Source organism: Oryzias latipes, chromosome 12 (genome assembly GCF_053564925.1).
Source record: "Oryzias latipes strain Hd-rR chromosome 12, Olatipes_Hd-rR_3.1".
NCBI classification, from domain to species: Eukaryota; Metazoa; Chordata; class Actinopteri; order Beloniformes; family Adrianichthyidae; genus Oryzias; species Oryzias latipes.
In genome coordinates, this window is record NC_136248.1 from 18,438,647 (window position 1) to 18,465,609 (window position 26,963).

The 26,963-nt window shown below is 39.4% G+C and overlaps 3 protein-coding genes across 8 annotated transcripts; all 3 read right to left on the reverse strand.

Moving 5' to 3' along the window:
- Window positions 1-2,005: 2,005 nt before the first annotated feature.
- Window positions 2,006-4,207, reverse strand: smtna (smoothelin a). 3 transcript variants are annotated; one of them, XM_078956237.1, is made up of 8 exons: window positions 4,070-4,207; window positions 3,585-3,686; window positions 3,312-3,387; window positions 3,131-3,238; window positions 2,997-3,054; window positions 2,684-2,798; window positions 2,419-2,570; window positions 2,006-2,311 (listed from the first exon to the last, which is right to left on the reverse strand). In XM_078956237.1, exons 2-8 carry the CDS (start codon window positions 3,648-3,650, stop codon window positions 2,251-2,253), a joined length of 636 nt encoding a protein of 211 aa, XP_078812363.1. In that variant the 5' UTR covers window positions 3,651-3,686; window positions 4,070-4,207; the 3' UTR covers window positions 2,006-2,250. The 3 variants fall into 3 exon arrangements, with proteins under 3 accessions (XP_078812363.1, XP_078812362.1, XP_020563371.1); XM_078956236.1 differs by having other exon boundaries at window positions 2,006-2,286; window positions 2,684-2,795; window positions 3,585-3,684; window positions 4,070-4,178; XM_020707712.3 differs by having other exon boundaries at window positions 2,006-2,286; window positions 3,585-3,684; window positions 4,070-4,178.
- A 2,190-nt stretch (window positions 4,208-6,397) lies between these two features.
- slc35e4 (solute carrier family 35 member E4) lies at window positions 6,398-13,760 on the reverse strand. 3 transcript variants are annotated; one of them, XM_004074944.5, is made up of 3 exons: window positions 13,620-13,760; window positions 12,320-12,927; window positions 6,398-9,225 (listed from the first exon to the last, which is right to left on the reverse strand). In XM_004074944.5, exons 2-3 carry the CDS (start codon window positions 12,906-12,908, stop codon window positions 8,708-8,710), a joined length of 1,107 nt encoding a protein of 368 aa, XP_004074992.1. In that variant the 5' UTR covers window positions 12,909-12,927; window positions 13,620-13,760; the 3' UTR covers window positions 6,398-8,707. The 3 variants fall into 3 exon arrangements, with proteins under 3 accessions (XP_004074992.1, XP_020563370.1, XP_020563369.1); XM_020707711.3 differs by lacking the exon at window positions 13,620-13,760 and adding an exon at window positions 13,406-13,518; XM_020707710.2 differs by lacking the exon at window positions 13,620-13,760 and adding an exon at window positions 13,303-13,414.
- A 294-nt stretch (window positions 13,761-14,054) lies between these two features.
- On the reverse strand, window positions 14,055-25,562 carry osbp2a (oxysterol binding protein 2a). Of its 2 annotated transcripts, XM_078956235.1 has the most exons (15): window positions 25,451-25,562; window positions 25,037-25,362; window positions 24,213-24,418; window positions 21,138-21,388; window positions 20,846-21,014; window positions 20,109-20,229; window positions 19,942-20,008; window positions 19,695-19,829; window positions 18,841-19,083; window positions 18,554-18,674; window positions 18,352-18,455; window positions 18,114-18,209; window positions 17,249-17,433; window positions 16,928-17,148; window positions 14,055-16,758 (listed from the first exon to the last, which is right to left on the reverse strand). In XM_078956235.1, exons 2-15 carry the CDS (start codon window positions 25,195-25,197, stop codon window positions 16,616-16,618), a joined length of 2,223 nt encoding a protein of 740 aa, XP_078812361.1. In that variant the 5' UTR covers window positions 25,198-25,362; window positions 25,451-25,562; the 3' UTR covers window positions 14,055-16,615. The 2 variants fall into 2 exon arrangements, with proteins under 2 accessions (XP_078812361.1, XP_011480151.1); XM_011481849.4 differs by having other exon boundaries at window positions 25,037-25,536.
- Between the last annotated feature and the right edge of the window lie 1,401 nt (window positions 25,563-26,963).

Here is a 26,963-nt window from a genome sequence, read left to right on the forward strand (position 1 = left end):
GATCCGGCAGCTGTGCGTCACCGATGGCGGGAATTGATCAGCATGTCAATATTATTGGCCCACAGCCTAATTATCATTTTCCCAATGAGAAATGAAAACCAACCCCCGAAATATATAAGGTATACGTTATGAAACAAACATGCAAAAATGCCCCAAACCTACAAAGCATGCATGCAATAAAAACATAAACAAAAAAAATCCTATTTTGGATTATAAATTTGTAGGGCTATATATTTGCATTTATACTTTAACAGCATGGGGGGGGGGGGGGGGGGTAGTTTAGTGTATTTCTCCTTAAAGAGGAATACAAACGTTTTCATGGATTCACCTTGTACAATGTTGTTTTCTAATGGTAAATGAATGTTAATCATGTCGGCTTTGTGAAAAATAAAAGGTAGTAGTCCATTTCTACACAAAATATAGGATATTATGTCATGTGGTCTCAAATGTCACCAGCATGAATGAGCTATTTACAAAATCTTGGGTTATTTCTTCAACCCAAGTCTTGGATTGTTCACGTTGGGATATATTTTCAGGTTTTTGGAGCAATGTTATTTTTTTTTATTAAGATTTTTATATGGTAGCTTCATTTTAACGCAGTTTATGTTATTTTATTTCCTGAATTTGTTTATTTATTTATTTGTTTTTTTGAGGTCTGAGTTAAAATAACTTAGGAAAAAGTTACTCCCTTTTGAACTTCGGAGTGGAGTTAAGAAACAACCCATTAATGCATATTACTTTTTTTATTGAGAACACAAAGGCTGTAGATGTCAACAACAACAACAAAAACAGTCAAAAATGCGCTTGCGTAGTAGACTATTTTTTCTTTGTTCTTTAAAGTCATTATTAGCTGGATCCTTGGCTCAATCACGTCTGTCTGTCACGTGCGCACCTGCATCATCACCACAGCTGTTTGCCATTTAGATAATTAATCCCTTTGGCCAATTTAGCGCGTGGTTTCCTCGGGGTCTTTCCTTTCCATACTTTGTTTATTTGCTTGTCATGGAACCGCTTCGGTTACAGTAGCCCCATAAGTTTTAAGGTTTTAAGGTTTTAACCATCAGACTTTAAGATACTAATTTTTTTTAGAACAAGCCCCAAAAACAGGGAACTTGAATATTTCAAGCAAGATGCAACTTTATTTGAACTTAAAGCAAGTAACAGGTACATTATTCCCTTTTATAGTTTTACTATCACCATATGTTTTTAAGTGACTATTATTAAGTTCTCATTTAACAACATATTCATACATTTTTTCATTTAAATATATTGTACACTCATAACATTTTAAAGGGAAAAATAAAGTTAAAGGCAATAAAATTAAGTCTGAAAAGATATTCAAGCTAAAATGTTGCTTGAATTTGACAAAAAAAAAAAAAAATTATTTTAAGCAGTTTATTTACTGTGTAGTGTAGTAATGTCCTAATCCATTACATTTTAATGTTCATTCCTAAAGTAAAGAAAATAAGTATTTAATATTAAATAACTATTAATTAATTAATTAAATCTGATTATGCAACACCAGTTGTCCTTTAAAATGAAACGTTACAACCCTCTGAATGGCAAAAACTCATGTTTCCCTTGTCAGCACACAACAGACTCGCTGGGACAAATGTGCAGCTTCTGACTAAAGCCTGCAGATGTCATCTGAGTTTATTTTTTTTGTGAGGCTTTAGACAGCTCATGCAAAAATAAATGAATGTAGGCATCACAGCTCAGTGTCCTTAACCTGAATCCTGTAACTCTAAAATATTTAAAACATATCTAAAAGTAGAACATTGATTTGCACAATGGAATTGTTTTTATGGTCTTATAAAAAGGCAGTCTGTCAACGTATACGCTAGGCATGATGGTAAAAGGTCACATTCAGATGACTGCAGGATTATCACAATTGTGTAATCTCTGCTAAATGTACTGGTTCTAAGCACCAGCTGTTCTCTGAAATCACACAGATACCCATGATTCCCTGCTGACACACACAGACTTATCCAAACATTAGACATCAAAGAGCATACATGTCTTTATTCATATACTAAATTTAAATTTTGCATGACATCTTTTGAACTTCCGCTCATGAAAGTGCTTGAAATCATGTTGGGGGGAATCCAAACATTTCTGAATTCTGGATTTGCTGCAGTCTATGGCCTCTTTTTGGTTTTAACCAGACCTTTTTCAACGAGGCAGCGGTAAAACTCCTGGATGTATGTGTACACGCATTTCCAATCAGGCTCTTGCATCCGGACCAAATCATCAGCATCCAGCAGAGGGGGGCATCCTGCCATCTTCCTGCACACAGAATGCCAAGAGAATCCTAACGATTAAACAGAATTTGTGATTTCAGTCGCATGAAGCTAGTTGTTATCAAGAGTTTACTGTCTCAGATGCTATTTTAACTCCATATGAGGAATAAGAGCTCACTCTGCAGTGCTGAAAGCCAGCTGGAAGTTGTCCCTGGGTTTGTTAGGGTTGAGGATGGAGTATTCAAATGCATCAGGGAAGAATCGGTGCACCAGAGCGCAGAACGCTATGCCATCTTTCCAGCTGGAGGAGAAGTTCTGAATGTCCACTCCCTGTATCGAAAGAGAGGATTTTAGTTTAGATTACAAGTGGGTCATAAAGGACAGAGGTATGTAAAGCTCAAGCAGGCACTAACTCTTAGAGGAAGTGAGTTGGAGATATTTACCTCATATGGCTCTGTTTTGGCCCTGCACCAGTCCAGAAGCATCTGTTTGACATTTTTGGCATTGGGCGCTGCAGAAGGACATTTCTGGGATGAGGCTGCAGCAGTGCTGGCCCTGCTGAACAGAACATTCAGATGTACGTACATTAACCGGACAATTAGTACGAGTTGAACATGCCATACATTTTAAATGGTGAACGTGCAGAAAAAAAAAAAAAACGGAATACGCTGATGGTTTGAATGTTTGCTCAAAGAAGATAGATTTTTATCTTTACTAAAGATCAATCAAAGTAAGAAAAACTTGAATGTGACTTGCCTGCCTGAGGTCTTGCTGCAGGAAGTGGAGGAAGATGGAGACTGCTGGGTAGTTGACACTGGAAAAAAAAAAGTGTTGAACTCAGAAAATTGAAATAAGCAAATGACATTAACACTGGAGAAACTTTGACTTGCTGTGTGTTGTTGGCTGCTGGTTCATGGAAGCTGTACCAGCTCCAGCTTTGCCCAGGCCCTGCTGCCTCAGGTCCTGCTGCCTTGACCCTCGTTCTTGCTCACGTTTTTCTGACAACAAGCAAAGTGGATTCACATAGTTATGGTGCATTATCTGCTTCCTTTCAAATAGCTTTCATTTTACCTCTCTTTTTCTTGAGAAGGTCTCTCAGTGCAGCACGAATCATCCGCCTCTCCTCAAAATCTGTTGCAGTGTCCAGCTAAGAGACAAAAAAAAACTTTTAACAAACCCTCTGACTAATTCTTCCCACGTTCATGGTAAAAAGGTGATAAAGAGCCAAGTTAATAATGTGTTTGGAAGATGGAAAATAAGAAAAGCATCAGACCAGTGCCAGGATCGCAAAAAAAGAAGAAGAGAAACAGTAGCAACAGATTAAGTAACACTGAACAGGCTCACCATCTTATTGAGCACCTCTTCATCCTCAATAGAGGCCAGTTCTTTGCTGCTTAGTGATGCATCCATGTTTGTCTCCAGTATTGATCTAGTCGTGTAAAGCCTCTTTTTATGACAAAAAAATAAAACGAAGCAGCCTTAAAATGCTTGTATACGACAACTTTTGCATTTGGAACAGTAATAATGTCTCATTTCGTCCCAGATGGGGAGAATATTGCACTAAGCAGATATTTGATCTGCAGTCTCAAGTAGTTGAAACATAAACAAAGCCTCTGCAGAACAGGGCAGGGAAATGTTTGGCTGCTTGCAGCACAGAAGGAGCTTAAACACGTACAAATATAGTAATGTAATGAAGCGAGACCATTACTCAAAAATTCTGATAACGGAGTACAAGTATGTGCTGAGACTCTTAAGAAAATCTCTCACGCCTGATGGAACATGACAGGAAGAACTGAGTAATGAGGTCAGAGTCAGGGTGAGGGACTCACCTGAGATCAGGATGCTGATGGATGGGTCTTGTGGAAGTCTTTTGGATTCAGTGAGCCTGGATCCTCTCTTTGGAGCTCCTCTCAACCTTGTATGAAGACAGGAGGGAGGGCTTAGCCCTGACATCACGCTGAAGTGCTTCATCGGGACCCCTGTTTTGGAGCGAGTTTGCTTTTTCAAATCTGTCCAAAATAGGATGGAGGAGGAGCAGGAGGGAGAGGAGAAAGGTCTCCACTCATCTGTCACCTTTATGAAAGGATCTTGAACAACGTCACTGGGTTCTCCACAGATTCCCTGACATTTTTGAAAAGCCTATTTTCTTTTTCTCACTGAGAGCAAAGAAAAGAAAAGTTCTGATACGGGTGATAAAGAGTTAATGTGGATTAAAGGAAACGACTGCCTTATTCAGGCAAAACGCTGGTCAGGAACTCTGTTGACAGAAGAAAAGGGACGACTTGAAGGAAAGTCGCATTCTTCAAGAAAAATGAAAAGAAAAACAAATTTTTTAGAATATGTGAAGAATTCCTGAAATTTCAAAGTTCAGTTTTCTTTTAAGAGCTTAAAAGTGAATGGACAGTTGAAGATCAATCTACCAAATCAGACGGGAGACAAACAGCTCTGTCTAGTGGTGGAACTTTAAAATTGCTGCTAAAGTTTCTCCATTGTAAAGCATCAGGATGTGGACGTCAAAGATCCTGTGAGATCTTTAGTGGCTTTAGGGAATGTCCAAAGAGTTGTTACAATACTGAATGACATAAACCAGGGGTGTCAAACATACGGCTCGCCAGATGGTTCAATCCGGCCCAGTCATGCAGAGTAAAAATTACAAGGATGTGACTTTTTAAAGAAGTAACCGATATGCGCAATTCCACCACTAGGGGGAGCAAAGGAAAAGCAAAACAGGTGAAAAAGCATCTCTGTTCGTGCCAAAAGCTAAACCTAACAGCTCTGTGTCTGGGTAAGATCTAGTATGGTTCCTCGTGAGTCTCACCACTGTTACATTGCTATAAGAATGATCAGTAGTGACACCCTAATGACCAGAATATTGTCAAAAAGGTTAAAGTGAAGGGCTGAGCTTTCCTGGAAAAATGGAAAGTGTTTTATCTGTTCACGGAGCTGAATGCAAAACTTGCATGCTTGGTATGTCATCAACAGGTCGCAGTGCTCAAAGAATATAACATTCAGCACCACTATGAGCATCACCATAAAGAAAAGTTTCACCAATTGCAGGAGGAGTTAAGAAAAGAGAAGATTTATCAACTATTAGCTGAACTGAAAAAACAACCGTCTGTATTTACTGCAGCAGTGACGTCAGTAATTCAACAGTTACAAACACCTTATTGCAAAAAAGTTGGTGCAAACATCCAAACCATTTTCAGATGGTGAACTTGTGGAAAAATGCTGAAGGCTGCAGAAGTCTTGTTCAAAAAAAGCAGTTGACCTATGCCAACATGAGTCTGTCAAGGATTACGATTACAGATCCAACATCTCTGAGGAGACTTGGGCACCAAATGAATGTGTAATAATAAATGATTAGGCTACCAAAAAAAACACAACTAAGCTGTTTTTTGCTTTTATATTACCGGTCCGGTCCACTTGGGATCAGACGGGTTGAATGTGGCCCCCTGAACCAAAATGAGTTTGACAGCCCTGATATAAACTGTCAAAAAGAAACATGTATTTTATTATATCACACTTACATCTAGTTGTATGCTTTTCTAAATAATGACTTACAAGTGAAGTATAACATTTTCAGGACCAAATCTTTTACAAAAACAGTAAAGTCAGAACCTCTCAAGTAAGAAAGTTGGATGAAGCTCTTTAAATGTTTCTTAGTTTCTTGTGGAAAAAAAGTAAGTTTATATTTTTCTACAACAACAAAAAAGCCCCAGAGGTTTTGTGGAGCTGCTTTTAAATTAGATCATGAGGGTTTAATGAGGTTTTTTTTGTTTTAATTGAATTAAAAATTCTTGAGTGAAAAAAATGACATTTTGAATTGTTATACAGTGACTTTTGTGTTTACTAGAATAATAAATGTGTCATGAACTTTCCTTTCCTTTACAATATTTTTCATTTCATGGTAATCTCTCCCAATGCTTAAAGATTGTGTAATATTTTTGACAATGATCAATGTTTTCTGCTTTTACACTGACTCAAAAAATCTGCATATCCTCTTCCAAATGTTAATAACCACCTCTAAAAATGTACTTAATTGGTTTGCAATTGATTAAATAAATACTTTTTATTTAATGGAATGCTTTCATCCTACTTCATAGCCTTTATTTCATTTATTTGTCAAACTCTATTCAATAAAAGCTCTTAGACAGTGATGAGGTGCTTAAGTTTCTTTATTTGTTGTTCCAGTATTTGTCTTTTTTGTCAGTATGAACTGATTAACTAAAATCCATGCTTTTACATCATCATTATGTCCAAATAAGGCATGAGGTTAACATCATTTTAACCAATAAAACCTGTGCGAATACAAAATGCCCAAAGATGATAAGTATCATTATTTACATCCAACAAACTCTGCAAATGTTAAAACCAGAAGTGTCCAAAGAAGCAGTAGCTGCAAAGGCAGCGTTCTTGTGTAGCATCAGAGTAACAGAAGCATCTCACCCAACTCCTCAACATGATAACCAAAAGAACAAGCAGCCAAACTTTGATTATTAAGATTAAAAAAATAAAAGCCAGTTTGAATGTTTTATTCCATCATTGGTGTAAAGCTGCTTTATGTAACCATTAGTGGCAATAAATAAATGCAGTTGTTGGAAGTTCTACTTAAAAACTGAGGTATTGTTTGTTACACTAGTTTAATGATATTTAGACGATTTTGAAAAATGTAACTGAAGCGATATTTAAACGTCAAACCTACAAAAATGTGCGCACTATTTTCAGCAAAAGAAAAAAGGCATTTTGAAATATTTTCTCTAAAAAAATTACGTTTATGGCCTTCTTCAAATGGAAATGCAGACTTCTTTATTGCAAAAAAAAATAAATAAAAAATCAAGCAAATGGGTTCAGTTTTGTTGCCCAGACTTGTAGTCGAGTTGCGACACGAGACCTTAAACAACAACCGCCATCACTGACAGAACCAGTATGGCAACTTAAGAACAGCAGATGTAAAGTACACGTGTGGGAAACCATTCTCCTGTTGGAAGCAGTAACAGGCAGTCTCCTGTCCCACTGTTCCCCTCTGAAGAGGGAGAACTGCTCTTATGGGCAAATGATTCAGGACCAAGATCTGCTCCATTCAACGTCAGCGATTACTAAATACCCTACAACATACAATCTATGTTGGTTTCAACATCAATATGAATGGCACCTTCAAAAAATAGAATTTTAAATAAAATGCTATCAGAATACTGAAACAGGCAGCACTGGATGTGTTTACATGCACAACAGTTATCTGATTACTAATGTAATCCTTTTTTGACAACCTTAAAACCACAAAAAAGTTCTAGCTTTTATTTAGACGTATGTAGTTTTAGATTTATAACCCCTCAGGACTTGATGGAGGCCAGAGGGAAGGAAATACATGCGTTTTTTAGTGGAAAAGAATTCTAAAGACTTTGGGTGGGCGTTAAAGGACAGGTTTTGTCAATTCCATCATGCTTTTCAGCATCTAAACTGCAGTTTTTGAGTATACCTTGCATGAAACCCATGGAAAACCCCAACATCAGAATACTGCATCACTTAAAGCCCAGTCAGAATATTGATGTGCATGTAAACATGACCAGCAGGAATCAGCTTTTTTCAGCTTTCCAACTTTTAAAATCTCAAACCAGATGAAAAAGCAAGAAGCCACCTTTAAAGATGTCTCACTCTTAAGTTTCTTTCCCTGCATCAGAGCAGACAAACGGCTGAAGTTGAGTGACACTCCTTAGAGAACTTGTGACACTAATTATGGAGGGGAATTGCCAAAAAAGGAGAGTGCTGCTGTATAGGAGAAGTAATTGGATTGACTCTACAGAGACATCTTTACAGGTTGCCATGTGAAAGGAATCTAGGCCTTTCATGTGAAGCCACATCAAAGTTGATAACAGAGGAAAAAACAGAGTTTCTGCCTCCAAGTCCAAATGTGCTTCAGGAGAGGAGAAGCGTTTCATTGCACAGAAAACTTTGTCCATCGCTGCATCTTCAGCCACAAAGCCAAAGCCCAACAATCAAGTCCCTCCTTTATATACAAAACACAAAAAGCTGCCCAAATCCCCGCCCCTTCACACGACAGGGGCGGGTAAATATCTGGTAACAGGACCAGTTTTATAAATATATCTTCAATAAAAATAGTGCCGATTTAGATGCAGAGCAGAAAGCTCTGCAAGCCCCGCCTGAGCCTTCAAAAACAAGGATTGGAGCCCTCTGGAGTCCATTTTCACAGTGTTAGTGTGACCAAAAGAATCAATACCTGGTCAGGTATCAATCAGTTCAGTGTGCTGATGCATGCTCAAGCATGCATACGCGTGATCATGGATAAACAGCAGGTTTTGGCCACCCCTCATTAAATCTAAAGGCAAAGACTCTAGCTCTGAGCGACCAGAGGAGAAGTAAATTGGCACAAGGAAGAAGAGAGGGTCAAAGCCTTTCCCCAAAGGAAAGAAAACACAAATTAAAGTGTCTGCTGTTTTTTAATGTGCTGCTCAGTCAGTTTTTTCCTGCTTTGCGTCCGCTCTCCAAGAAGGATGTGTTTTATTGGAGGCTTCTGCTTCTTTCTCCTCGCATGTAGTGTTAAAATCCACCCGTTCTGCAGCTTTAGACCTGCGCGCATCCAGGAAGTCCACAATAAACTCCGAGTTCTGATAAATCAGCATGCCCGACAAGGTGAGCACCGCCCCGACGCAGCTGAGGGGGGACAGCTCGCTGCCGAACAGCAGCTGCGACAGGAGCAGGTTCCCCACCACACTCAGGTTGCCGAGGATGTGCAGGGTGACGGCTGAGGTGAGAGTGATGACGCAGCTGCTGGCCAAGTTGTACATGACGGAGCCCAGGCAGCTGAGGAGGATGAAGACCCACAGGTGGCGGTCATAATGCAGCGGGGACTCCAGCAAAGCCCAGTTCTCCAAGGCCAGAGCAGCCACAGCCAGGATGCAGAAGCTGGGAATGGACATCAGGTAAAGCAAAAACACAGAGTTGATCTTCTCCTCCTTCAATAAAATGCCTGTAAAACAAACAAAAACCACAATTAATACAGTCATCTAGTGCTAAAATGCTTGTAAATATGAACAAACTCGCTAAGCATTGAGAAAAATATGTTTTTCAAATCAGCAAAGCTCGTCTTAAGTAGCTGAACATTAAATGTGTTTGAAATGTTCGAGGTTCGGTTTCATCCAACATAGGAAGGAGAGAACAAAACTTAAGGATTTATAGACAGTATATGCAGAAATGAATTTACAAAAAGAAGTCAAGATCTTTCATGCACAGCATCGCTGATGACAAAGAAGCCAAGCAGAAACAGGAAGTGAAAGGTGACCGAGGACAAAACCACTGAGACGAGCAGAAAAACGACTTCATGTCAGATACGGTTTACATGTTTTTAGCGTGATGGACACCAGATGGAATCATGAACTATACAGTCTGGAATCTAAGCAGAAAGGTATATCATTCAAAAGTCCCACTCCAATCATCTGTTGATCTATTGTTAAAGGATTCCCAGTGCTCTTTTAATTAGGATTATGCTGTTTTTAGCCAAAATAAATAAATAAAAAACTGGTATTGTTCTGTTTAGAACATAGATTCTGCAGCATGGCAACAGTTCATTAGAAATCCACCTCTGTGCTGTGGGCCTGACCGTTAGCGTGGCGTACGCCCACCTCTACTTCCTGTTACATGTCCTTCCACTACAGCCCCTAACACCTAACAAAAAGGGCGAGCAATCCTGGAGCTATCCAGCTGTACAGTTTTAAGGAAGAGTCCAGCTCAGACAAGAAAAACAAAGAGCCACATGGATCTAGACATAGATGCATCAGAATGGAGCGGTGCACGGAGCAGGTGGCTTGTTGTAGTCAAACTTAAAACCTTTTTCTAACAGAGTTTTCTTTCATTCTCTCCTGATTCACAATGATTTGAATAAAGCTATTTTGAACATAATTTTCTCTATGAATGTCCTCTATCAACTTCCACAAGAACACGTTTAAAACCACCAAAAACACTATTTCCATGGGAGCAGAATACATTTCCTGGCACGGTGCTTTTGTTCTCGTCAAACTGTGACAGCTTTTGTGTTTCAGCTGCTCCCTTAGGGGTCCCCACAGCAAATGATCCACCTCTGTCCAAAATGCTCCTCACTCACACCTTCAAACGGTGAAATGTGAAGCAAGCGTACTTTTTGGACCATCACACTCAGCATTCATAACATGAACTGAATGCTTCTTATGGTGTTGTCATTGCTTTTGGTATACCGGTACTTTCATGTCAACTACTTATTAGAACAAATGTACACTTTATCCTCTTTTGGAAGCATCCATTCGTTTGATTTTTGGAGAAACAGCTGGTGCTCTAGAACAAAAGTTAAATATCTCTTTTTTTTCTCCCCAGTTTAATAAGAGAAAATTCCCCAGCATGATGAAGAGGTTTAAAGCAGTTTCATGGCAGAGAAACTGCACATCATTATGCAAAACCTTTGCTCTGGAAGATTGTACTTCTTTGGTGTTTGAGGTCCTTCATATCAGAAACTAGCATGACATCAGAGCTATGAGCCCATTGGAGAGTAATCATAATTAAATAACGTATTTTTGCACATAAGAAAGTATAGGTCTATCTGAAATCAAAATTTGTAAAAAGTTTGCCTCTAACTCTCTAAAAACAACTTTGGACTCATTTGAATAAATGTGTTTAATCTTAAACAGCAATAAAAAGCAGTTACAACATTTGGTGAAATTAGTTTCCTGAAAAAAAAAAAACCTTAAAAAGGTATAAAGTTTGGACTGACATTAAATGTGAGTTTTTACTTCTCATGACTGTGCAGACTTAGTGGACAGTGAGTCACTGAAGCCTTTAAAAACCCACTACCATGGAAATTGTGTTTTTGGTGTTTTGAACATGTTCTTGTGGCATTTTTCTCATGGTTGATGACGTATGTCAATCTTAAAATTGCATTTCTGAATATTTCTTTATTAGAATCTTTGTGCATCAAGATCAGAAGAAAAAATGTGGTTGGAAAAAGCTTGTTGGTGCCGTAGAAGCTTCAGTGGCGGACCACAAGCTCCTATTCTGATGCTCCATTCTGATGACGACTATCCATCGTCCACAGAGCAGAGACGAATGTCTAATGACCTCCTACTACTTTGCAGAAACGATCTCCTACAAAACGACACAGGTTTTTTGATTTAGGCTAAAAACAATCATTAAAAGAGCACTTTGAAATTAGATCAAAAGATGATTGAGTGGGACTTTAACATAGAGGCTGCCTCTGTTACTGTGAGCCTCTCTTCATTTCATTGAATTGAAGTGAAGGTGTCCTGCATTATAGTCTTGTGACCATGTGATGTTCGCATAAAAAATTAAAAAGAATGAAATTTCCACTTATATTTTTTTGGAAGCTCACTTCTCTAACAAGTGACAGTAGACAAAGACTAATGCCGTGACTGGTTGATCATCTACTGCACGCTGACAGTTTGGTGCAACAATGTCTAAGAAATGAACTTTGAAGGAATTAGTGCTTCTTTAGCAATAGAACAGAGGATAAGATCAAAGATAACCCAGGATATCATTAGCAAAGGTGATTGTTGATCCTCCTGACAATAATTCAAGTAAAATGATCCAGTTTTTTTATTTAAAGAAGCTAAATCCAGACTGCTATTTTTAACTTCAACATAGTTTATGAACTTTGTTATTTAATAATCTATCAGCAGAACATTTCGCTAAAAATAAATTGCTTCCGAGCAGGTAAATACTTTGAACATGAACCAGCTGTCCTTATGATAATGTAAATAAAATTATAGAAAAAAACCTGCTCTTAAACACATCAGTCAACCTCCAATGAAAGGGGCCTTTGTCTCTGAATCTTTCAGGGGATGCAAATCCAACATAAGCTTTGAACACACAGCACACAGCTATGAGATGCTAGCTTGTGTTTTGTCTCCTAAGCAACCAAAATGTATTCTGCTGGCCTCCTCCACTTAAATGTGAGGGTGTGACTCTGAGAGCGTGGAGTGAGTCATCCAACTGTAAAACACTGCAGAACTTAAGAAACATTAATAACAACACAGAGCTAATATAAACACTGAGATGTATTGGCAGGAGTGTGGACTTACTTTGTTGAATAGACTTGACTCCTCTCAGCATAGTCGCTGCAAACACGTAGAAGCACCCGGTCTGATGAAACTGGACCTCCCCCATAATGCTGAAAGATGCCCCCAAGCAGATGGGCATCATGGCTGTGTATTTGAGGATGTGGTGCTGCTTTCCCAGGATGAGAGTGGAAATGGCCAAAGTAAAGAGAGGGGTGGTGGTGTAGATCATTTGTGCAAAGGACAGCTGGACGTGGTTCAGACCCATGTTTCCAAAGGCGATGCTGGCACAAAATGTCAGGCTCAACAGGAACACCTTGCATTTTGCGCTGGGAGTCAGGTCCCGCTCTGCAGCCCCTCTGTGACGGATGACCTGCAGTTTGATGAGCCCATAGTCCACCACTATGGCTGTCAGCATGTGCAGCGCTGACAGCAGGAGCGGGTACCTGAAGTTGTAAACAGCGAAGATCCATTTGTTGAGGCTGGAGATGGTGGTGCCAGTCACCAGCCAAACGATGACAGCTGACAGCAGATGGAGCATCTCTGCGGGTGGCCTCCTCCTGCCTCTGCCTCTTTGCACAGCCCCTTCTCCTTTTGAGACGCCATCGATCATGTTCGCACCATTGTCCTCTCTGGAAGAAAAACATGTGCTGGGTTCGATCCACTCATATCCACACATGAAACCACTAACTTTGATGCTAGAAATCTGTAAAAGAGCGCAGCGGGTTGAGCCGTTTCCTCCATTCAGCTTAGTTGTCGATGGAGACGTGCTTAGGGCTCCGCCTCTGGACACGTGTTTCTAGTTTGCATGCCGGCCCGGTTGTGTAATAAAAATAAATAGCGCGGAGTGGGCTGTTCGTGTCAAGTCCCGGGGAAGATTGAATTATTTGGTGGTGCAATCATGGTTCGGTGACGAAACTATGATGCACTCTAAGAAAACACCAGGCTTATAAAAACACCAGACGGGAATAACATGAGATTTGAATGACGCTGCTAGTTATTTATACCTCATCATGTTAGTTTTGAGAGGCAGGAACTCGCTGTTTATTACACCTCTAGGTAGAGTCAAACAGCGTAATTATTTCAATAACACGACTGGAGTTATCTGACCTTTACCGTGAACTGAGCTGCCGTTACAAACGCCTTAGTTTCTAAAAACGTCCTTTATGCTAATGTTTGCTAGCTAGCAACCGTCCAGCGCCAGAAAGCTAAGGACAGTTATCATTTAAACTACTATCTAAACTGTTATCATTAAACACATTTTTCCCCGCATCATTTAATGTTACTTAATCACTAGTTCCATAGCAGCGGCGGTGTTTTCTACCTTGTTCCCAAAGCGGTGACTGCATCCCCGGATAGAGCGTCAGCCGGTGTCTGTCAGCAGCAGCAGCATTTAAAGGGCCACGCGCCTCTGAGAACAGAGCTTCATCTCACTGCTGACGTATGAGACGGAGCGTCCCGCTTCAACTTTATGATTAAAACATGCCCAAAAAACCGGGAAATGAATTCTTGACATAATTAGCTCAAACTATTATATAAATAAATACTAGATTTACACAAAATTAATGAATATGTCATATTTCTACTACTATTCTAATAATACTGGCCTTTTAAACAACAACGTATAGTACAAATAAAATAAAAAAGTACAAATAAAATAAATATCCAGAACTAAAAAACTGTTATATTGTTTGATATAAGAAGATCATGCAAAGATGTGGGAAGTTAAAAGTAGTCAAAGTAAAAGACAAAGCATGTGTCATTTTTAATCAAGCATGTTTTTTTTATTAATAATTTTTGTTAAATAATCTTTAGTTGTGATTATCGGCACAAAAGGTGAATTTACGCAACGTCTTAGCAACGGTTCACAAACAACTGTCAAGCTATAAAAAGGCTCGTCCCCACTATAGCACAACATTCTGTAAAACCATGCATTGCTATTTGTTGCCATGGAAACCTTTGAGAAACGAACCATGTGTCTTTGCATGAAACATGACATTGTGCTTTATGTGAGCAGCATTTAATCTTTATATTATATAGATATATAATAAGTCTAACATTTAGACATCTGTTACACCATCTTAACCATAAGCATCTGTATTCTTTACTCCATACACAAATTAACAATATTTTAATTATGAATATTCCAATCATGTAAAACATTTATAACATGTTTTTAATGAGGTGATTATATTTCTATGTTATTCCAGCTACCGTATATACAGGCCAACACAAATGTGGCAGTCATAAGTGATTATCATGCCCTGACTTATAAAGTAATACTATATACTGTTTATAAACATATTAATTGCTGCCTTTCCTTTTCAATTTTAGGCTGATGTAAATAAATCTCATTTTTTCAAAGGTATATTTGCCAAATCCGATTACCGTTTTGTTGTGTTTACTGAAACTGGAAACCTTTTCTCGTAAAAACAAAACAAAAAAACTATTGGAAAGGTCAATGGTGCGTTTCATCCAGAGCAATCTAAAGATATGCAGTGAATTATTTTGGAATAATTTTCAGTTGTTGGTATTTTGTCAACCTTTGCAGTTCCCCGTCAGGAATAACCAGGCATTTAAACCGTATAGTTTATACAACAATATACCAATAATTATGAAATATTTCCATGTTTAAGATAGTACATATAACAAAGAGATATTAATAGTCTCTGGTAATAAAACCCTTTCTACTCTCCAGAGAAGAAGGAAGAACATAGACAGACCACAGCCACACAGCATTCATGGCATTCTGAGGAGGAGATTCAAGGAAAAATATTTACAATATGAGAACAAAGATGTCCTTTTTAGATCGAGAGCAACTACTGATGAATGGGACGGTTACGTGCTTTGTGTTATTGCTGGCATAGATGATGTTCAAGAAGCAACACAATGTTTCACCCAAAGAATCTAGATTTACTCCCTAAGTCTTCTAAACACTGGAAATACATTTGTTGTCGCCATTATACATTTGTTAATGAATTATACTCAGAATGAATTCATAAAAAAAATAAATTAATTAAAACAAAATGAACCAGATTGTATACATGTACATTTTAAAAAGAAAAAATACCCTGGACTTGCATGATATTAAAAAAAAGCATTTGTTTCTGTTTAATAATGCCTATTTATAAATTCTTAATGAAATAATTAAGGCTTAAATGACCAGTAAGCACCAATATAATCCCTCGCTGAGGAAAGTCCTGGAGCTTTACTAGATATGTAGATAAAATAAACTCCTAATTTTTGAATTTTAATACACTTTTAGGAACTAATCCAAACATTTCTGTGCAAACCATAAAACTAAAAGTTTGCACTCCCTTTCCAAGTGATTGTGACTTAATGTTTCCTTACCAGCTCACACACATGTACCCCTTTTGAAGTCAATTCTTTTTGCTTGTTTGGTTTTCTAATCAACTAAAATCCATCAAGTATTAAACCAGATGTTTTGTTTTCTGAGGAAAAGATTTGCCAAACTGTTGCAGCTCCTCATCAGTGCTGGATGAAGGATAAGACAGAACTCAGATGTGTGTCACAGCAAGTGCATTTACGCTTTGAGAGGTCAATATTTTTCTATCTTTTATAAAGATAGATAAAGATAAAAAAAAAAAAATCAAAGTTACCAACAGAAATTATATGACAAATAAATTCAGAATCTCAGATTTGTTTTCATACATTCCTAGCACATTTTATTTAACCCCTAATTCTGCAACTGCTCTTCAATTTATGTCATTGCTGGTAAAGTGATTTTCTTTGTGTTTTAAAAGTAAAATCTCAGTAAGATCTTTGTCAAAAGAGCTCACCTTATGCTAAGTTTTAAATCTGAGAAGTGGTTGGTAGATCAGCAGATGTAAAGATAAAGTACAGAAGGTTTTGTTGAATTCTTTCAGAGCTTGGTGTCTCAGCCACAAACAGGCTGTTCCAGCTTTAAGAGGGAAGAAAACATTTGGTGCTGTTAGCAGACATTCAGCTCACCCTCCATTATCCTGAACAAACTCACACATGGTGTGTTTGTGCACAGACAGTTGTCTTCCGTCAACACTACTATTTTCAAACTTGCGCACCAACAAAAAAGAAAGTTAAAATTGTTTCCAAAATGATTTCTTTATAGCGTTTGGTTGTGCGCAAAAGCTGAAGCCATGCAATCTGGAACCACAGCTGTACCAAAGCAACGACATCAGAAAGTGGAAGCAGGAGTCTTTGTGCTTTAACATCTTAAAGTAGAATGGACCACTCACTCGTGCAGTTGTGAGCTCTACAAACCACCAGCAGTTCCTTACATCACCAGGACCTGCTTAGTATGTCTCTTGCTGCTAGTTTGTCCTAGAAGATCCTCGGACACTGGCTCCAGTTTTGTCTTTCTTTGGCCTCCCAGTAGCCCCCTTTGTAGAAGTAGGTGGCATCCCCTGTGTTCTCATCTGTTTTCCTGTCAAACCATAGTGGCTGATAACCCTCAATGTCTTGGCCTGTAGAACACATGTAATTCTTCAGAAAAACTCACTGTGCTTTTGTATTTCTCTCATTTTTTTCTCATTAGAACTTTTGCAACAATTGCTCAGAAACTTCATGCTGGAGATCACAAGAACTCCACCCGGAAAGGTGGTGGTCAGAAACTCTGACAGTCCATGAACTCACCATCTTCCAGAGCCTGATTGGCCTGCGCCTCCCTTTTCTTCCTCTCCTGTCTCTGACGCTCCTCCAGTCGCTGCTTCTGGATGTTTGCTTCATCCCACAGTCCCTCCTCCATGAGTCGCTGGTCAGGTCGCAGACGGCTGTCGGTGGGAGCGACGCCCTCTTCTGGCTCATTCAAAGTCAGCGCCAAGGAGGAGAAGAAGTGCATGTTCTCTGCATTTTCTCTGAGACGATAAGTGATACACAAGAGAAATAGCAGGTAGGTACAGGCAGATCACAAAATGATCCTTTATTCAATAGGAAAAAAAGTCAAGCGTCACTCACGGAAGAGGATATTTCTTCCACAACAGCTTGGGTTGAAGGGTTTGATAAACTGTCTTCTGTTTTCCTTCAGAGCCTCCACCACCGTGGCTGCTTTCTACTATTTTGGCACTTTCCATTTTGTCGTCCCAGGTTCCTGAAAGAATGTAATGAGCTGTGCCCTCTCTGTCCTCAACGACTCCCGTCACCTGAGAAGACAGAACAGAACAGCAGGAAGCAAGCATGGTTTGACTTCTGTCCAAGTGCAAATACACGGTGACAGTCAAATGGTCTGTTAGCTACTATGGATGGACGATGACAAACAAATCCTAAAAATCCCAATACTTATTTTTAATATTCTCATCTTATAAATCTGAGACTTAAAAACCCACTCCAATACAATTTTTTTTATATGTTTTTATAGTATTTTTTCTCATATTTGAAGAAATTTTAGCTTGAAATTGCCTTTCTGAGTATTTCTTCATTCAAATTATTGTGAATAAAGAGAAAATAAAAAAATGCAGTTGGAAAAAACTTGTAGCTGTGACGTAGATTCTACAATCGCCAGGCTAGAAGATCCCTGCTCTGTTCCGATTTGATCCATCCGCTTGCAGACAAAAAGATCAAAGTACATCTTTGTTATTCTGGTCTGAGCTGGCATCTGGCTCTAAACTGTACGGCTGGATAGCTCAGATATAGCTCGCCATTCTTGTTGCACTGGTAATGTTGTGTTGGGGTTACAGGGGGCTTTAATCTAGAGGTACAGAGTGTAAACAGATGGATGATGGGCAGTGGGGGCGGGCTTACACAGTGCCAACAGGTCCACCCACAAGGCATAGGAAATACAGACGAGTAAAAGAACAAAATGCAAATGAGACAGGACACTTACTTTGCGGGGAACTTCTCTAGAGAAGTAGCTGTAAGGGGAGAACTTGAGACGGCATGTGTCCTTTGTAGTGGTGTTTACAATGTCAATGTCTCCAGACTGTCAACAGCATGAGACATAATTGACATAAGAGGGGAGAACAACGAGGCTCCTCCACAAAACTTTAGTTGTTTTTACTCAAACAAAAGCGGCTCAGATTTGAGCAAATCTCCATGAATCTGACTTGATCACAGGAACTCACTTGATCAATCCAAAGCTTCCCTACGATGATGTTGTGCACCGTTGACGTCACTTTGCTCCAAACGTAGTGATTTCCACTTGAGTGAAACTGCAGATGAATATTACCTGTTGAAAGAGAAGAAAATGCAATTATATCTCACCTTTTTAGGTTAAAATTAGATTCCATGTCATTTGTAGAGGTCATTTATCTGAAAGCGCCTTACCTAATGGCACGACAGAAATATATTTTCCACGGAACTTGCTGTCAATGGTGATGTGTTGCCACAGAGTCCATCCTCGCTGTGAAGTCACATGGTGGGCAGCAGCTGGTGGATGATGACTGATCTGAGAGTGCATGGTACCAGCTGGTGTCAGTAGAAGGCAACGTCCTGTTCCTATGTCACACTCTTCTCTATTTTAATTTCCAGCTCTCAGGTTAATTTGATCTCTTTGAGTACAAAATAGCCGTGGAAATAAGGTTAACACAAGATGGATGTGTTTTTTGTCTTGCCTGCTCAGAAATGGAGCGGTAACCGTACTCCAGGCGGTCTAACTCGTACGTCTCCCCCAGCAGAGGGTTGAAAGGCTTGGCTGTTCGATGAACTGTGGTGGAGTAAGAGGAGACGGAAAAGGCAGCAACGAGGCACATCTGCTCCAAGGACGAGTCGCAGCGAGCTGCTCGATCCAGCAGCTCGCTGTACTCCAGGTCCTCGGTCAGACGCTGCAGCATGGACAGTGGCTCATTGAAGTTCACCTACAAAAAAGCTGACATCAGATCCACCAAAACACAGTCAATTACTCAGAACTTCACAAACACTGAGCCTGTTTACGGACTTACCAGAAGGTTTTCTATTTTTTTTCAAATTACCTGATTTTTTGAATGACCATGGAAACAAGGTAAATCCAAACATCTGTATCCATTACACATGTAGATTCCCTTCCAAAAAGTTGATATATCTAAACATGTATCCACGTTTATACAATTTATTTTGGCATTTTGTATTTAGACGTGTAAAAAAACCACACACACACACAAAAAGCTGCAAGGTAGCATTGTGTTTCTGAGGCAACCACCGTTTCTACGTCGGCGAGTAAAAACGTGTCTATTCAGACAAATGTGCAAATGAGCAAAGATAACACTGTGGCTGCAACATTTACCAAAGACACACCTGTGGAAGTATTGAAAGCTACAGGAAGTTTGAAACTTGCAAGAATTGCTAGAATAAAAAATAAAGACCATGATTTTCTGATAATTGCATTTCCAAAGTCAATTTGCAAATGATCTAATTTCCTCCAGTAATCTGATTGAAGCTGCCAAGTAAACAGGCTCACTGTGTTGCTTGGTAAAAAGTTGGGATGGTTTACAGGCATAGGGATCCTGGAAAGGTCTTTGCCAATGCAGTTCTTCATGATGCTCCACAGGTTAAGGGAGTAATTTGGTTTGTCTGGAATTCGGGTGCGCCTCGTTCTCCGTAGCTGCATGTGGTTTGTGGAAGTGTCCTTAAAACACACAAACAAGGACTCAGTAAATGTAAAAGCAGACACTTGAGAAGCTAATTGTCTGACTGATACAACAAACACTGGAATGATAATGTGTACGTTTAGAACATACATTCTCATTGTGAGTCCAGTCGCTGTGAACTCCTCCACTCATCATACTCTGATCGCTGCCTGAGCGCCTAAAGGAAAACATCAACCTCTGAACATGCCTCACAACCATTGCAGAGGTGGGAACATGGCATTCCTGAATGTGCATGTGATGAAGGTAGTGTTGCTCACTTGTGCTGTATGTCGCTGGCAGCAGTCACAGTGATAAATGCTGTTGAGTCTTCCATGGCGTCAAAGAACTCGGCCTCCTCATTGTCGTCGCTCACATCCCCGTCCTGAGGCCGCTCCACACCTACCACCAGTTTAATCCAATCACTGTTTTAAACCTTTAAGAAAGCTTTAACAAAGCTCCAAACAGTCTCTAAACAGAAATTCAATTGTTTATAATTATTTTGCTAGGTTTAATTAATGGGAGGTAAAGCTGCCAAAATACTGAATCACTTTTATTTACAAGTTTACAATTGGATTTGATTTACTTTTTTAAATAATTCAATTAAGATTAAATTAGTTAATTTTTACTTGTAAAAAAAAAAGGTTGAAAAATAAAACGTATTGGTTGTGATAACCGATTTTTACATAACTAGTCAGTCATTAATAAAATTATAAATTCTTCAATGAACGGTTTTGGAAAATAATTTTTACGTCTTGTTTCCTAAAAAAACACACACTTCACAATCACTGGAGATCTTTGAGCTTTGGCACACCTAAAAGGAGATCTGCATCATACCCAGTTAAAGTAAATAAATGCAAATAAGAATTGTGCTTTTGGTTTTCATGTTGCATAATTCTTTCATAAATCTCATGTCATTTTTGTCATCATAATTCATAACTAGTGGCAGCCAGAAAGGAGCCTAAACTGACAAAAGCATAGAGGCTGTTTAGGCAACAGAAGCGGGTAAAAGCCCTACCTGCGTATGAGGAGGGATTCTCCCTCCACGCTCTCTCCAGGCTGTTGTGCTGTTTGGCTAACTGCTCGATGGTCTCCTCCAGGTGGTGGCGCTGTTCTCTCTCATAATGCAGAGCCTTCTGCCACCTCCGGCTGTGAGATTCTGCCACATCTAAAAAGTCACGGCAGGCCTACGGCGTGAACACAACAGACATCAGAGGACAGCGTCCCCTCATTAAAAAAGCCACAGCCACTGATCCGTTCCTCCCGTGCAGTTTTAATAAGCCCGCTGAGGCTTAACCCTGTGAACTTACATTGAGCATCGCATTGGAGGTGATGCGAAAGAGGGTGGCTCGCTCATTAACAGCTTTCACTTTGTCGGTGTTGTCGTTGGATCCGCGTAGTTCCTCGAGTTCGCTGAGGGAGCGCTGGAGGGCGGCACCGTGCTTTCCTATAAGCTCATTACAGGTGCTCAGATCATCCAGCTTGCTGGCCAGAGTCTTGAGCACCCCTTGGGTTAATGCACGCTCCTCATGAGGAATCGGGGCTTCGTCACCAGAGTCATCTTTATACACAGATACGAAAACAAAATAATCCATAGTATCATTAGAGATTATTATATCAGAAGTATGGGAGTGGTAATGATTCAGGTATTATACACTGGAGTCAACTGCACACACACATAATCAGTATCTCCTCTGACCGAGCGGTAAAGACCTTTTAAAGACTTTGTGTTTGAAGCTCACACAAGCTGAGTGTCTCAATGTGAAATGGATGGAAGCAAACAACAACAATTCACACCCCGGACCGCCACAACCCTTCCTCTACAAGGCGAGGAAACTGTGAATGAAAACCGTTGCCCTGGAAACGTGGGCCTATGCAATCAAGAGGGGAGGCTATTTTTAGAGAAAGAGGATGAAAAAAACGATGACGCACTACCCCTTTCCTCCCCTCTTTCTGCCTCTCTGCCCTTGCCACCACGAGCTGAGCAATCAATCATTAAGGCTGGTTGAGTGAAGTTTCAAGGAGGCTGTAGTGATTGTCGGTCATTAGGAAAGATGTGCCTTGACTGTTTAACCCTTTGCCAATAAAAGCTCTCTTTGTCATTTTTGGTTAAACACAAGGAGTTTTGTTTATTCTTCCTGCCTTGACCGTAAAAATGCTTTTCAATGTGAATGACATGAAACTGAAAGAAACATGATTTATTTTGGTTTCAGTCCAATTAATGCCTAGATTTAAAAAACTTGGGGTTACATCTGTTTTCAAAAACATTCAGAAACTGAAAAACAGACAAACAACCCCCCTATTTTTAAATAAAAAGGACTGTAGATTCCCATTTTACTATTATGAATATTCTTTTTTATTCGTAATTCTACAACCTTTGTAATGGAAAATTTCTAGGTCAAATAAAAGATCTCAAGAGCTTGTTGTCTAAATCTAGGCCAGTCCAGAATTTCTTTAAGTACACTAAGACAAACCACAACAGCGGAATAGGAAAAATAATAATAAAAAGAAAACAATCAGGGCAAACTGGATTAGCAAAGTCTCTGGAGATGAAGATTAAAAATAGGAGGGTTGAAAATCCTTCTGTGATGGTCTCATGACCCACATACAGCTGACTTGTGGTGCTCAAGGTAAAAACGTGTTTAGAATGAAGAGGAACACTTCCAGCCTGGAATAATGACAAAAAAGTAACAGGCTGCTTTAGTCTATGCAGTGGTGGATCGTATTTTCAGTCAGGACTGTGAGGAGTCTGAGAGCAAATGGTGACTCATCACTGAATCACAGACACACACCTACAGGTAACAGCAGGAGTGTCATTATAGAAACACTGTGGAAAGAGAGTCTGACTTAAATAGCAGGGGAGATGGATTGTAAGCAGCAACTGCAGCAGATCATCAAAAGTCAGTGCAAAGGTTGTCCTGTCCCAGCGTGAGGCGCGTCTTTTCTGTCATGCTTCCACCTTTTCTCACTGTTTTGAATCAAACTCTCACAAAGCACATCTATTTATGAATCTCTGAGTCTAAAGCTTGTTATGTGAGAGATTTTACAGGACAGGAGCTTTACTGCTTCAGCAAACTCAACTACTGATCTAATCCATTATAGCCAGTTAAAATATCCTGCAGCTAAGCCCATTCGTGCCGAAGCAACCAGCGTTTGCACACAAAAGCGTTCCTCACAACTGACACGTACCTACGTTTGTCACAGATTTCTAAAATCATTAGTTGATGCCAGGAACGCTAAGCAATTTAGACCAAAAATAACAAAATTTGACTTTTCCAAAACCTTCGTAATAGAGCAAGACAAAAAAAAAAAAAAAAAAAACTTCAGCTTTAGCAAATACGTTTAGCTGTAATTATTGCAGCAAGTTTCCTTTCTTTGCATAATTGTCCAGGTTTTTGTGTAAATGCATACAGAAGGTCACATGAAATATTGATTTGTCGGTTTGAATCTTTTACCCAGGTTTAATTCTCCATGGCTTCAGGGACTTTTGAACCATTCTAAATCTGCTCTTTAAGTTCATACAAAACAATAAAACCTAACACAATCCCCAGCAACATGCAATTTTGGACAAACACAAGAAATTAGCATGCAAACACAGTGCCCACAATTATGTTATTTTTCTGAATGATTAAAGGATTACTCACAATGTCAGAATCAGGAAAAAAGCTGCAGTCATTTGCTAGTTTACCCCGACAATATGCTACGAGACATTTCAATAAAAACCTTGTGCCGGCATGCTCTCTGTCTCCCTCCCTCTCTCTCATTTCTGTCTTTTTTTATGTTACTCCTCCCGCAACCAGAATGGGAGGAGGAGGAGTTTGGATGAAGGTCATTTCATTCAGCCCTCACTGCCATCCCGCTTAGAGGAGACAGGGAGGGACAAAGGGATGCAGAGTGGGAGGGAAACATCTGGAAAAATTGAAAAACATAGCTGTTATTTTAAACATTAAAAAAAATTAAAAAGCAGCAATCATTGTTAAAACATTTTAAGCACTATATGATCTGGTCTGGGGATAAAATTAGAGAAAGCATTCAAATAATGACAGCTGGTGAAATATGTATTTTTCCCCCCCAAAAGCGGTTGAATGTAGCCTCATTTTGGCCTTTAATCACAACCTCATCACGTTCGAGTGCTCCCATAAGGAACAATTGGACAACAGCACCCCCTGGTGTCCTCATGGGTGCATGACACCAACGCCTCTAAAAGAAACATGATATGCTTTTAGAGAAGTGGGTCTTGCTCCCCAGAGGTTGCTTTTGGGTTACAGCCAAAACTAGTTCCACTATAGCCCTGACTCAGGTGCAGGCTCCTGTTGTTTTTCTAGGTTGCTATGTATATTTGAAACCTAAAAACACATGAGATCTATTAAACAACTAGCTCCAACCTGAGTGATGCATCAGGACAGTGGCGTTATCCTTGGCTTGCTGCAGTGCTGACACCCATCTCTGACACTCGGCCTCAGATGTGGCCTTTAGGTGGTAGCTCCGGCCCCCGCTGGTTAACACCAAGTGGCAGGCATCACCCACCCCGATGTGGGCCGTAGCCAAGGGAATAGTGCCCCGGCAAGTGTGTGCCATCTCTGCCTGAGTCCTGAGGGACACAAGTCACAACATTAACCGAGTTATTCATAGAAATGTGTGGGGAGGGAGGCAGGAAAAAAGACCCCAGCTTCTGTCTGCTCTCAGTTCCACACTGTTTTGACCCATTTAAAAAAAAAAAGAAATCTGTTGATGGAAATTTACTGATGAAACCTTAAGAAGTCTTTAGAACAAAACAACTTAAATAACGTGTTTGAAACAACAACAGGGAAGTGAATATAAATAAGGTTGAAACAAAAACTTGTTTTTGTGAGAACCTGGTAACCCTTTCTGTATACACACAAAAACTAGAAAGCTTTCTATTTATATCAAATATACATGAGTCTGTGTATTAAGTTAGTTATAACAATATGGTCTGTTGTATATATGTATATATTTAATGTTTGGCTTTAAAAACAATCAAAATGTGATAAAACTTAATATTATTAATCTTTTAGTTCTGCTTTAAATCAGTTGTGTTGTTGTGAGCTTCCATATAAATCATAGAAATAGTTGAATAGTCTTGTCTGGACAAACACTGCTCTAAACTTCAGCTCTAAGTCAGCGGTGAGGCTGTGCGCGCTCCCGGGCGGAGCCCTGGCGGCCGCTCTGAGCGGAGCGGTACGGTCACCTGTAATAGGACAGCAGGCCGTTGCTGAGGACGAACCACCGCCGCTGGTAGCCCTTTAGGTAGTTGGTCCATTTAAAGAGCCAGCCTTTGTGGGCGTCCAGGCACGGGAGGTGAAGCCCAGGCAGTGTCGGGGAGGGCAAACTCTTCACCAGCTCGTCCATTTGCTCCTCCAGTGTTCCCGCAGCGGGATGCGCGGAGAGTCGGCGCAGTTTGGGTTTAGTTCCCCAACAGCTGGACGGTTTAGCTAGCAGCAGAGACACAGCGCCTCCTCCTGCTCACAGGCTGCTGTTAGCCCGCAGCTGCCGGTGTAATTCCCTCTGAGGCTCCTTTAAAACAGCCCGTCCTGACACTGGGACTCGGTAAAATGTGGCAAAAATCTTTAAAGCACGAGACAGCGAGAATGGCTTACTTTACCTGCGTAGTTATAAAGAAGTAAACGTGATGATGACGTCCTCATGCAGCTCTGTGAGTGCGCGCGTGCAAGTGTGCACGTGAGTGTCACACAAGGCATTTCCCGCGATTTCTGTAGTCGCGTGCACTGCTGTGCTGTACAAAATAGTATTTGTAATTTGTAATTTTAGCGTTTAAACCCCCAAACATGTTTTATTTTAGTTTACCAACATAAATTTCATTTGCATTTTTAATTTATTCTTATTTTCTAATTGCCAAAAATTATACTCATTTAGCAAATATACATTTATTTTTAATTAAAATATCAAACAAATTATTTCAAGTTTAGGTTAAGGCTACAATAGTTAGGTTGATTACAAACAAATGAATGAGACTTTTTTATGTTAATTAAGCTTCTAATAGTAAATGCAAACTTAAAATTCAGTTTATAAAAGAAACAAGATATTTGTGAACAATTTTAAAAAGTTTAATTGCAGACATTTAAAATAAGAAAGGGAAATAACTCATGACTTGGTCAGAGATCCTTTAGCATAAAAATCAGATGGCTTTGCTGGCCCATCAGTCAAAAAGATGTTTCTGAATCAGAAACTAATGTTTTTTGATAATTTAGATTTACCCCAAGTTCTGCTGAAAAAAAAAAACAACTTTATGACTTATTATAATCTGGACATGATATTCATAAAGAAAGTTCCCACTAATTCATAATTTGTGACCATGAAGGAGTATTTTGTGTCCACCAATTACCATTTTGTGGCCCCAATTTGGTATTTTGTAGTTACAATTTAGTATTTTATGGAAACAATTCAGCATTTTATTGGCATTTTGTGAACAGAAATGAGCCTTTTGAATTTTAGTACCATTAATTACCTCTACTATTTTGTGGTATGCGCACACAATCCAAATGTTTGCCCACAAAATGCTAATTTGTGCACACAGAATGGCTGTTTGTACAAAAAAAAATACTAATTTGTGCACACAAAAATACTCAGTTTTGTCTAATTTGTGGGAACCTTTTTTATTTTCAATGTCATGTTTAGGGCTCCAAACTGTATCAGAGGGACTTTTTTTAAACTTCCAGGATGGCTGCCCTAAAACACAATGAACCTGATAAAAGCCAGTGAACTAACAGCAGGATCTCCAAATCACTACTGGTAGAAGAAACTTTACCCTAAAACTCAAGCAACTTGAATTCTAGCCCTGTTCTCTCTTTTCAAAGACCTTGATTTTTGAAAAATAATAAAAACAGAGATATATTTGACAACTACAGTTGTTTATGTCTTTAGCTCAGTTGACATTTGGTTTTACTCTAGTTTCAAAGTAACTAAAGCTTATCCTGGATACATCAGGCTCTGATAGCTCTTATAGCATTAACTCCTCTTGGTTAGTCTTGTCCTAATTCTTAATTGAGCTTTCTTTTTAAATCCTCTTATGGCCGTGTGCTGCTTTTTCACCTTTGTGCACCATATCTTCTTTTTCCATTAAACTTTCCAGTTCCAACAGTATTTGGACATTTTCT

What these genes read in the sequence shown, in the direction of transcription:
- smtna (XM_020707712.3), bottom strand. Translation starts at nt 3,650, where the DNA reads ATGGATGCATCACTAAGCAGCAAAGAACTGGCCTCTATTGAGGATGAA. An exon ending in CCTTCTCAAGAAAAAGAGAG is followed by an intron (nt 3,239 to 3,311) that starts GTAAAATGAAAG and finishes GCTTGTTGTCAG; the next exon opens with AAAAACGTGAGCAAGAACGA. An exon ending in TGCAGCAAGACCTCAGGCAG is followed by an intron (nt 2,799 to 2,996) that starts GCAAGTCACATT and finishes TGTTCTGTTCAG; the next exon opens with CAGGGCCAGCACTGCTGCAG.
- slc35e4 (XM_020707710.2), bottom strand. An exon ending in AGTCAAGTCTATTCAACAAA is followed by an intron (nt 9,226 to 12,319) that starts GTAAGTCCACAC and finishes TTTGTTTTACAG; the next exon opens with GCATTTTATTGAAGGAGGAG.
- osbp2a (XM_078956235.1), bottom strand. Translation starts at nt 25,197, where the DNA reads ATGGACGAGCTGGTGAAGAGTTTGCCCTCCCCGACACTGCCTGGGCTT. An exon ending in GGAAGCTTTGGATTGATCAA is followed by an intron (nt 18,210 to 18,351) that starts GTGAGTTCCTGT and finishes TGCTGTTGACAG; the next exon opens with TCTGGAGACATTGACATTGT. An exon ending in TGGAAGAAATATCCTCTTCC is followed by an intron (nt 17,149 to 17,248) that starts GTGAGTGACGCT and finishes TTATCGTCTCAG; the next exon opens with AGAAAATGCAGAGAACATGC.